This window comes from Corvus kubaryi, unplaced genomic scaffold, assembly GCF_017639235.1.
Source record: "Corvus kubaryi isolate FWS band 111438036 unplaced genomic scaffold, C.kubaryi_AGA036_p1.0 37301, whole genome shotgun sequence".
Taxonomy (NCBI): Eukaryota; Metazoa; Chordata; class Aves; order Passeriformes; family Corvidae; genus Corvus; species Corvus kubaryi.
Genome location: NW_024581094.1, coordinates 1,064,088 through 1,074,577, shown reverse-complemented (window position 1 = coordinate 1,074,577; position 10,490 = coordinate 1,064,088). Strand labels below are relative to the sequence as shown.

The following is a 10,490-nucleotide window of genomic DNA, read 5'->3' as shown; positions in this document are numbered from 1 at the left end:
GTCCGGAGCGGGGCCGCCATGCGCCCGGGGCCGGGGCTGCCGGGGCTGCCGGTGCTGCCGGTGGTGCTGGCGCTGCTGGCGGCGGCGGCGCGGCCGGGCAGCGGCGAGGAGGCGATCCAGTGCCCGCCGTGCTCGGAGGAGCGGCTGGCGCGGTGCAAGGCTCCGCAGGGCTGCGCGGAGCTGGTGCGGGAGCCGGGCTGCGGGTGCTGCGCGACCTGCGCGCTGCCCCGCGGCACCGCCTGCGGCGTCTACACCGCACGCTGCGGTGCGGGGCTGCGCTGCTACCCACCCCGCGGCGAGCCCCGGCCCCTCCGCACCCTCATGCACGGCCAGGGCATCTGCACAGACCTGGCCGACGTCGAGGCCATCCAGGAGAGCCTCCAGCCCCCAGGTGAGGCGGCGGAGGGGCGGCAGAGGGTGGGTGCCCAGGGTGGGTACCCTGGGTGGGTGCCTGAGGGTCCTTGTCCCTCACAGGGGCAGTGGCATAACCCTTGTTGGCACCAACCCACTCCCTGCTCACTCGGCAAGAGCTGGGGCCACAGCATTGGACTCATCAGGGACCTCCCCGTACTTAGAGGGTGCTTATAAAAATGATGAAGAGTGACTTCTAGATGGATAGATTGTGGCAGGGCAAGGGGAAGGATTTTAAACTAAAAAGGGAAGATTTAGATTAGATTTTAGGAGGAAATTCCACCCTGTCAAGGTGGTGAGGCGTCTGGCACAGGTTGCCCAGAATATTTCTGGATGCCCCATCCCTGGAAGTGTTCAAGGCCAGGTGGGACGGGGCTTGGAGCAACCTCGTCTGGTGGAAGGTGTCCCTGCCCATGGCAGGAAGATGGAACTGGGTGGTCCTTAAGGTCCCTTCCAACCCAAACCATTCCATGACTCTAAGAGGCAGGATGGGGTGGGACAGCCCAGGATAGGAGAGCAGGGAGCATATTTTCCAGGGAGGGGGCAGAGGTGGGCTGCAGGAGACCTGGTACAAGTGGCTCACGTTTGTGCCATCCTTACCCACTGTGGGCACAGCAGTGTCACAGCCAGTGGCACCGCATGTGCTGGAGAAGCCACCCTTCAGGGAGGAGTTGTCACCTGCTCTGTCCTGGCTGACACGTGCCCCTGGACTGTGGGACCACTCAATGTCCTTCGAGCACCTGCAGCCCTTGGGGACACACCCTGGCTGCCAGGGAAGCTCCCGTTGCACAGTGACCCCTGCGCTGCCCCTTCCCTGGGATGCTGCCGGCAGATCCGACTGCACCGCTGGGAGGAAACAGGAAAGAGGCCACGGGGCACCTGCTTCCCTCCAGGCAGGTCCAGCTGGGTGCTGTGCGGGAGCTGTGTCTGTCTGTGCCGGACAGGGCAGTGAGGTGTAGGCAGGGCCAGGCTGGAGGAGCTGCTGCTGGTGCTCTCTGTCTGCCCCAGGACCCTCTTGCAGGTGGTGATCGTGGCCCCCTGCCACCCCCCTGGTGCTCAGGCAGGATCTGGGGGCTGAGAGCAGAGCCGGCAGTGGGAGCTCTGAGCTGTGCAAGTCGCACCATAGGAATGAAGCTGCTCCCAGGGAATGAGTGTGGGGACCCGGTCCGTTGGTGGTCCTCCTTTCCCATCCTGCAGGCTGTGACCAGGACCGTGGCCCCTGAAGCTGGGGAGTAGCATCCCAGCATGGGACAATCCACAGGCTGGTCTGGCCTGGCCCTGGGTCCCCACGTGGGGTCACTTGGAGCTCCCTGAGGGGCAGAAGGGACTGGAACAGTGTCTGTTCTTGCCCATCCGGGAGGCTGCATCCCAGTTCCATTTCCTCCTTGCATGGCTGATCCATGGCAGCTCCTCTGGTGTCCCTGCTGTGATGACTGCCGTTTGTGGATAGGCCCCTCTAGTCACCCCCCTGCAGGGACAGGAGCTGGCTGGGAGTGCTTGGAGCCCCCCTGTCCTGCTTGCCTGTCCTCATCCCACATCCTGCAGGAGCTGTCTGGGCTCCCTGGCCTGGGGCTGCGCCGTGCTGCCAAGCCCTGTTGGTTTTGGCTGTGCCCCGTGTAATGCAACATTTTTTCCCAGAGCCTTTAGGAAACAGACTTGCATTTTTTCCCTTCCTTCCCGCGGTGTTTTGGCTTGGCTGGAGATGGGTGGGTGGCTATGGGAGCCGGGTCGCCTGCCGGGCACTGCGCTGGCCAGCGGCGTCACAGGTAGCAGGATGGGCGAGAGGGCAGTGGAGCCCCTTTGTCCAGGACAGCCCGTCAGGATGTGAGCAGGACACCCACAGCGAACTGCTCGGTGCAGTCCCAGTGGTACATCCCTCCGTGGGTCCCTGACCTGTTCCACAGCCCGGAGCCAGTGGCAGTGTGGGGCTGGGGGCTGCAGGCTCCCTCGCTCCCACACAGCCCTGCCTGGCACAGCGAGGGCACCCTGGCATGGTCAGTGTCTCTGATGTGTCCCCTAGGGATCAGCACAAGGGAATCGAATGCCTGTTCAGGGGCAGGGGCGTACGGAGCAGGTGCCCCCGGCTGTGCCCGCGGCCCCGGGGCCGAGCGGGTGCCGGCGGCTGGGAAGCGGTTAACGCGCAGCTCGTACAGTAAACACTTTGTCTGGGGGCTCTGTCCGGGGGGCTCCGCATTCCAGGGAAGAGGCTGGGATCAGGGGGCTGGGCTGAGGCTGGGCTTTCTGAACAGTTGGACGTGGCTCCTGGCTCCATAGCCAGGAAGAGCCTCTCTGCTCACCCAGGACCTGTGGCACCCACGGGATGTGACTCTTAGGAGGTGAGGGAGCGGTGGCTGCTTGCCTGACTCGAGACTGTCTGCTGTGGCACCTTGTGCTGGACCCTGTCCCTACCTTCCACTCCCGGCCCTGCCAGCTTAGGGCTGGATTTGGGATCCCACTCCTTAGCCAGAGCCCTGTGCAGGGGCTGGCAGAAGGTCCCAGCCACGGCTTTCTGTCACAGCCGGCGGGTGGTGGTGGCTGAGCCCATGTGTGGCAGCCAGGAGGAGGTGAGGACATATTCCCCAGCACACATGATGAGTGATTTAGTGCTGGGTAAATGACTATGTCTGGGAAAACCTGACCCATGGGAGCTGCGTTCATCCCATGTGGTCTCTGTAAGCTGGGACAGATCCTGTTTCCTTTCTTTGCGCAGTGACTGGGACGGATGGCGGTGGCTGAGCCATGGCTGGAAAGTGCACAGGAGGGGGGACAGGCTGGGTTCAGCCAGGCAAGGCTCAGCCATGTCCCATCTGTTCCGTGGGGTGGGGGTTCATCCATGCTTGGGTTTCTCCAGGCTGGGTGCTGCTCCTGGCAAGGTTCTGGTCCCTCTGGGGAATCACCTGCATCTGCATTCCTCGCTCCTTCTCCTGCATCCTGACCTTCCCTCCCTCGGTCCCATGTTGGGTGCTGAGGTGGGAGGTGCTCAGCCGTGTTTGAGCACGGCAGTGTGTCCCAGGTTGGGGACGGGCCAGGCTCCCAGCTGGCATCCCAGGCCAAGGGGCAGCGGGTGCCTGGTGCCTGTGCCCCTGCCACCCCCATCCCCGGCTCCCCACGTTCTGTCGGAGCCAGCACTTGGCGAAACGAGCACAGCCCTCCCAGCACTGGTGCCTGCCAAGTCGAGAGCCCAGGAAACCAAGAGCCAGCACTGCCACGGCCCTGCCAGGACCACCCACAGGTGACACTTGGGGTGCTGGACAGGGACATGGAGGGTGCTGGGGCTCACTGTGGCTTGTGCCATGTTGGTCACAGTCACGTGGATGTCCCTCCGGGCCTTTGAGGTGCATGAGGTCCTTCGTGCTGGGGCTGGTGGCACGGGGGGGAGCGGGGCTGGAGCTGTGGGGGGTCAATGACACTTGTCTCTCCCATGGACACACACGAGGTCTCAGGGCTTTGCTGCTGCCCCAGGCTCTGCTCCCACGGGATCCGCGCGGTGGAGCCGGAGCCCTTCACCGCTCCCTCGGGCTCAGCGCTGTGAATCACAAATTCGGCACGTGACCAACCTCATTTGCAGCTCCCGTTAATTGAAGGCGATGCTGAATGACTCGTTTGTGTCCCCTGTCCACAGGCCGGGCAGGAATCCTCCTCCTTCCGAGACAGGCGGCCGTTTTATGTGTCCGGCGACAGCAGCACCCCCTTCCCATCCCCTTGGCACCCGCTTCCATCCCAAACTGAGCAGAGGGGCTTCCCTTGGACAAATAGGGACCCCCCTGCCCTCCATCCCTCCAGGGTGGTGGTGCCCGTGCATAGGTGGCAGATGGGGTGGCATCAGGGCAGTGTGGGGCGTGGCAGCTCTGGGCTCCACACAGGTTGCTTTTCCCAAGTCTTTGTGCTGAGGGTGAGGAGTTTTCTGGTCCAGCCGGATCGCCAGGGAGGTGAGAGGTTCCCTGAGCTGCTGTGTGTCACTTAGCAGGGGGACAGTAACCCCAAGGACAGCAGCGTGGCAGGGAGGGATGCTGGAGCTGCCGTGAGAACCGGGGAGCGGGGGTCCCGAGTGCTGTCAGGAGCCGCCTCGCTGCCCAGAGGCACCGGTGTTTCATGTGACCTTATGAAAATGTTATTGGCATCTGGTTTTATTTAAGCCGGGAGATTCGATGCTCTGGAGGCGGCTGGCGGGGGGAGGAGGGGGGTTTGGCTGTGCCGGCGATCGGTGAGGGCTTCCCCTGCGGGGGCAGTGCGGGCAGCGCCGGTGCCTCCCGGTTCTGCCTTTCCCTGGCGTGGGAGCAGCGCCTGGAGGTGCCGGAACTTTGGCGCGGTGGTCCCCACCGGTGCCAAATCTGCCCAGCTCTTCCTGTGTGTCCCCACAGGGATACAGGGGAGGGAAGGAGCATCCCTGCCAGAGCCTCCGAGCCCCCGGCGCGGCTCTGCCACCAGCGCCCGCATTGCGCCACAGCCTCACGGTTTGTGCCGCCGGGGCTGGCGCTGGCACCGCTCTGTGCAGGGTCCTGGAGACTTTGGGTTTGTGTTTCAAATTTCAAGGGCATGAGCTATTTCCTGGAAAAAATGGACAGATTAAGCAAAAAGCAAATAACACCCACGAGGGAGGGGGCTTTGATTGGGGCTTCGCTGTGGACTTTAACCGGGCCCCCAGGAGCTGGGCCAGGAGCCCTGCACTGCAGGGACCGTGGCAAGAGGTGCTGATCAGGGCCAGGATACCGTGGGGATACAATGGGCAGGAAGCTGTGCCTCTGACCCCTCTGCCTGCCTGTGGGAAGAGCCAGGGGCAGGCGTCATCCAGCAGCCTCTGTCCTGCTGCTGTGAGCCTCTGGGTGTGACCTGTGAGGTGCTGGGTGTGACCCCTGACAGTGACCACCCCCTGCCTACTTCGGGAAGGTTTTCCCTGCTGCCAGCTGCAATATTGATTCTTTGAAGCCCAACCCCAGGATAACCTCTGCCACTTCCCTGTACAGCCCAGATGGTCTGGGGGGGGCAAAACACTGCTCGGGCTGTGCCTGACACAGCTCTGAGCACAGGAGGAACCCCGGCTCCTGGGGTGTCCCCCCTCCACAGAGTCTTCCCGGGCCCCAAACCAGAGGAACTGGCGGCTTTTTAAAAACTAAAGTCACACCGAGCACTCGTCTCATGACACTCTGTCCAGCTGCCAACATCTGGGCCGGCAGCTTGGCTGCGCTCCTGGCGCAGGCGGGGATGCCAAGCACCGCCTTTTGGGATCGGCCCCACGGGAGATTAACTTTCTTATTCCAGGAATTTCTTCTTTCATGTCTTGGCGGGGGCCGTGCCCTGCAGCAGAGCACTGCTCCACTCCCAGCCGCGGCGCCCGGTGCCGCCCCGGGCCTGGCGGGGGCTCAGCACCGCCCCGGTGCCCCCACTGCCACTGTGGCTCCTCAGAGGCAGATTTTGGGGAGCACTGGGGGCTTCCTGGGGCTCCTTCTCTGTGTGTCCCATGGTCAGCTTCCAGGCTCCGTAGCTCCGGTGGTGTGAGTGAGCACCTGGTGCCTGGTGACACGTGGCTGGCAAGGGCACAGCCAGACCCAGCACATTGGAGCCACTGCACAGCACTCATGGCATTTGCATTTGTGACCCTACAATAACAGACACATGGCAACGAGTTGTTAGTCGTGGCTAATGAGGAAAAACTCCCAGGAGTCTTTCCCAGTGCTGCAGGGAGCTCAGCCCAGTGCAATAGCAGGGGCAGGATGGACCCAGGGCTGGAAGTGATGCCTGTGGGGACCGGAGAGGGTGATGTGGGGCCTGCCAGAAACCGCTGCATGTTGTTCCTTAGGGTGCAAGTGGCACTGTGGACACTGGGGCACCGTGGCGGCTCTGCCATCCCCAGGGCTGCCCTGTGGCACTGAGCCCCCTTGGTCTGTGTCTCTGCAGAGAAGGAGGAGATTGACCACCCCAACAACAGCTTCAGCCCCTGCAGCATCCACGACCGCAAGTGCCTGCAGAAGCAGCAGGCGAAGAGGGTCAACAACGGCAACAAGATGCGCAGCAACGGGAGCCCTCACCACCGCGAGGACACGCGGGTCATGGTGAGCACCAGGAGGGCTGGGGAGGGCAGGGTGGGTGCTCCAGGGTCGGGGTCCTGGGGCTCTGGGCCAGGGGCATGTGCCAGCCCTGCAGCCAGCTCAGCCCCCCCTTTCCCCAGGCACAGGGCTCGTGCCAGAGTGAGCTGCACCGGGCGCTGGAGAGGCTGGCGGCCTCGCAGACCCGGACGCACGAGGACCTGTATGTCATCCCCATCCCCAACTGCGACCGCAACGGCAACTTCCACCCCAAGCAGGTAGGATGGGCTCTGACCTATCATGGGGGACTGGGAGGGCATTTTGTAGAGCTAGAGTGAGGCTGGGAGGGGGACATGGGTGGAGGGGACAGTGACAAGGCACGGCAGAGCCTGCCTGGCTCCTGGCTTTGGTGGGAATTACCCTTTGGGTGCTGGGGGCTCTTTGCAAAAGCCCTGGGGTGGGATGGGGGTGGTAAAGCCCCTATGAGAGCTCCTGGTTGTCAGGCAGCCCATGGGAATGGGGCCGTGGGGTCCAGGCTGGGTGTCCTTGACCGAACCCATCCCCACAGTGTCACCCGGCGCTGGATGGGCAGCGGGGCAAGTGCTGGTGTGTGGACCGCAAGACGGGGGTGAAGCTGCCAGGCTTCCTGGAGCTGAAAGGGGACTTGGACTGTCACCAGCTGGCGGACAGCATGTGAGCATGACCACGGCGGCCCCGCGCCGTGCAGGGCCAGGACCCCCGCCGGGGCTGCCTAGGAGAGAAGGAAAGGGGACGTGACTGCTGAGCAGTGCCCCAGTGCTGGGGGACCCCGGGATGTGCCTCGGATCGCACCATGCTCTGCGCCACGGGCTGCCCTCGGCACCTCAACCTGCGCCATGACCACTATCAGCCACTGCCAGGGGTCCCGGCACGCGCCAGCGGCACCTCCATCCCACACGGACACAGCCTGGACGATGCTGCCCTGGGACTGGGGTCGGGCTGCCTGGGTGGAGGGGGTGAGGGGCACCCTTGATGCTGCTGCTGCTGCTGCCCCATGGTACCCCCGGTTTTCAGCCTGGCCCCGCAGGCAGCCCCGGACACCCAGCGCCTTTGGGGGTGTGGTGGCAGCATCACATTTGCAGCGCAGTGCCCTCCATGCCAGACCTCTGCACGGGCAGCAGCAGAAGTGCCTCATCCTGCCCTCCCTGGCAACGAGAGGCTGCCCAGGCAAGGACTGGAGGACCTGGAGAGATCCCCCCGCCTGCATCCCACCCCAAGCGTGTGTGTGTGAAGGGCAGTGTGATCACACAGAGCAATAAGAGACCTTCCCCCTCCCTGCTTCCCCCCCAGCCCCACAGCCCAGGACCTCCTCCCCACGGCCCAGCCCCATCCCACTCCCTGTGCAGGGAAAAGCCTCCCATCCATCCTGTCTCCCCCTGCTCCATCCTGGGGTGAGGGGGTCGGGACCCCCAGGCAAGAATCAGAGTGCCCCCACATGCATTGAGAGGAGGGTGGAGGGATGAGGGATGCCCGGGAAACATCCCGGGGGAAGAGCTTCTTTTAGTTTGCTTTTTTTTCTTTCTTCCCTTAATTTTTTAATATTTAAAAAATGTTGTTGTTGGGATCTAAAAAGTGACTGTGTGGCCCCGAGGCTGGAATTCTCCATCCCCAGGGACCAGGGGCACTGCGGTGATGGCTCCTGACTCTCTTCTTGGCCAATGTGACAAAAGTGGGATGGATTCTGGAATGTCTCCGTGATGGGATCTGCAGATTTCACCAGCACAAAGTTCTCAGTTGAGAAATTGTCACTGGTTTTGTAGCTACTCTTTTTTTCTTCAAGCTGGGGTGGAAATTTTTCACATAAAAATGCCATGGAAAGTGTGCCAAAGACAGAGGGGAATTTCCCATTCCCCTCCTGACCCACCCTCTGGCTCCATGGCCTCAGTGGTAGGTTTTGGTCTTCCATGTGGATTTGTCCTGTCCAAGGCCCCCCGATGGGAATGAAGTGTTTCAGTTTTAGTGAAACACCCTCTGCCCTCCTGATCCCCTGCCTGCCCCTGTGCCCTGCCAGATCCCTGCCTGCCCTGGCTGCCCGTGGCCCTGCTCACACACAACTTCTAAACGGAGTCAATTTGCCAGGACAGTCCTTGGTGGGGAGGGGGGTCCCTGCCCCTGCCACCCCTCAGCCCCCCAGAGCCACCGCACCAAGGAAGGGATTCCCGGGGCCAGTCCCTGTGCCAGTCCCCTGCGGCAGCACCACAGCAGGACACGGTGCAGTGGCAGTGCCAGCCCGCTGGCCTCGGCCACTCGGCCCCTCACCGCGTACACCAGGGCAGGTCCAGCAGGGCCTCTCCTGTTTTGGGGGTTCCTGGCAATGCTGATGCACCAGGGCACATTCTGTGTCCCACTCCGAGGGCTCCAGCGTTTCGTAGCGTCTCTCCTGTAGTTTAGGGCTGTATTTACACACGACCATGTACCAGTGTCCCCCACCCCCAGCACGTCCCCTGGCGCCCAAGGGGTCCCTATCCGTCCCTCCCGGGCCAAGCCCGTCCCATCAGATTCCCGTGTAGCACCGACCTTTTACAGTACACTTGAACCTTTGTATCCTCAAAAAAGGTAATTACTGTATTTAATTTCCTGTTATTTGATGTGTTTCTGTCGAGTGTGTTTTTTCTTTTATGGCTTTAAATAATGGGAGAGGAGGGAAGCAGAGCAGGAGCAAGGGGGCTGTGGGATGCCACTGGCGTGGGGACAGGCTCTGGTCACCACCCCCGCCCAAGGACCTGGTCTCCTGGTCCTGCATTGGGTTTGGGGTTCAGCAGCCCAAATGGAAACCCAGGTGCCCACAAGCCTCTGGAAGAACTTCATTGAGCAGGGATGGGGTGAGAAACAAATGATTTCTTGCCTCCCCGTGACTCCCAGCTCAGCGTCTCCACCGGTGCCACCGGGAGGATCGTCACCGTCGGCCCTGCGCAGCGCCACGGAGCAGCGGCGGGGCTGGAGACGGCGCCAGGCTGGGGAGGGGACCCTGGACCGGCTTCAAAGTTCAGGGGCGGACAGGGACAGGCACCGGCTGCTCCAGGGACACGGGCTCGGGGCCAAGCAGTGCCGCCGGCCTTGACGAGCCGCAGCCCGAGGCACTTGTGCAGGTGTCTGCTGGTGCCAGGGTGCACCGGGCATCTCCAGCCCCGCTCGGTGTTTTGGGAGGGTGTCAGGATGCAGACGGGAGATGCCCAGGCACAGGAATCGTGACAGCCGCACACTTCCCGGTCACGGCTTGGCTCTCTGCCGGTGTATGCAGCCAGTGCTGCCCGGGGTCACGGCCCAGGAGTTCGCCGAGTCCCTGTTTGGTGGCTCCCGGCGCCGGCAGTGCCACCCGGGGCTGGCGCCAGCCCGATGCTCCGGTTACCGGAGCCGCGCGGCCGGCGGTGCTTGTGTTGCGCAAACACCCCCGGGACGGGGCCGGAGGCGGCCGCAGCCAAGACAGACAGCCCAGAAATCTGCTGGCACGGCAGATCGGCCACCGGACCAGGGCCGACGCCAGTGCTCCCGGAGCCCAGCCCCTGCCCCGGCCCTGTGCCGATGGCTACCAGGGCTGGCCGCACTCGGGGGGCAGCACGACCCCCCCAAAGCACCGTGTGGAGCCAAAGCCTTTGCCTGTCCCCATTCCCAATTGCTGATCCTTACCAGCATCACGATAACCACAACAGAGTCCAGCTCTGGGGGTCTCAGACCTGCCCCGGGGTCTCAGGGCCGAGGTCCCACAGCCCGAACTGCAGCCCGCTGGGTCCCTGCAGCACGATGGGGACAGCAGAGGTGCCGGGAGCCCCTGGGGATCAGCTCCGGAGCCCACCCTGCGGTGCTGGGTTGTGGCTGAGCAGAGCTCCCCCTGCAGTGACCCCAGCATTTGTTTTGGTCACTGCCAAGAGCTGCTGAAGCTGGACGCGCTCCACAGCCTGGCTGGAGGAAAGGGACTCTGCCACGGGTGCATCTGTTCAGCTGTTCTGGAGCAGAGCGAGTGGCTCCGTTGCTGCCATCCCTGTGCTGCCTGTGGCGGGATAAATGTTCTACTGCTTC

The 10,490-nt window shown here is 63.2% G+C and overlaps 1 protein-coding gene across 1 annotated transcript; it reads left to right on the top strand.

The window, feature by feature from the left end:
• The first annotated feature begins 9 nt into the window (after positions 1-9).
• On the top strand, positions 10-9,061 carry IGFBP4 (insulin like growth factor binding protein 4). The gene is made up of 4 exons (XM_042027933.1): positions 10-391; positions 6,307-6,461; positions 6,578-6,712; positions 7,003-9,061. The coding sequence occupies exons 1-4, from the start codon at positions 19-21 to the stop codon at positions 7,129-7,131; spliced, it is 792 nt and encodes a 263-aa protein (XP_041883867.1). The 5' UTR covers positions 10-18; the 3' UTR covers positions 7,132-9,061.
• Positions 9,062-10,490: the final 1,429 nt, after the last annotated feature.

Coding starts and splice junctions, on each gene's coding strand:
- IGFBP4 (XM_042027933.1), top strand. CDS start 19: ATGCGCCCGGGGCCGGGGCTGCCGGGGCTGCCGGTGCTGCCGGTGGTG. Junction 392..6,306: donor GGAGAGCCTCCAGCCCCCAG/GTGAGGCGGCGG, acceptor GTGTCTCTGCAG/AGAAGGAGGAGATTGACCAC. Junction 6,462..6,577: donor GCGAGGACACGCGGGTCATG/GTGAGCACCAGG, acceptor CCCTTTCCCCAG/GCACAGGGCTCGTGCCAGAG.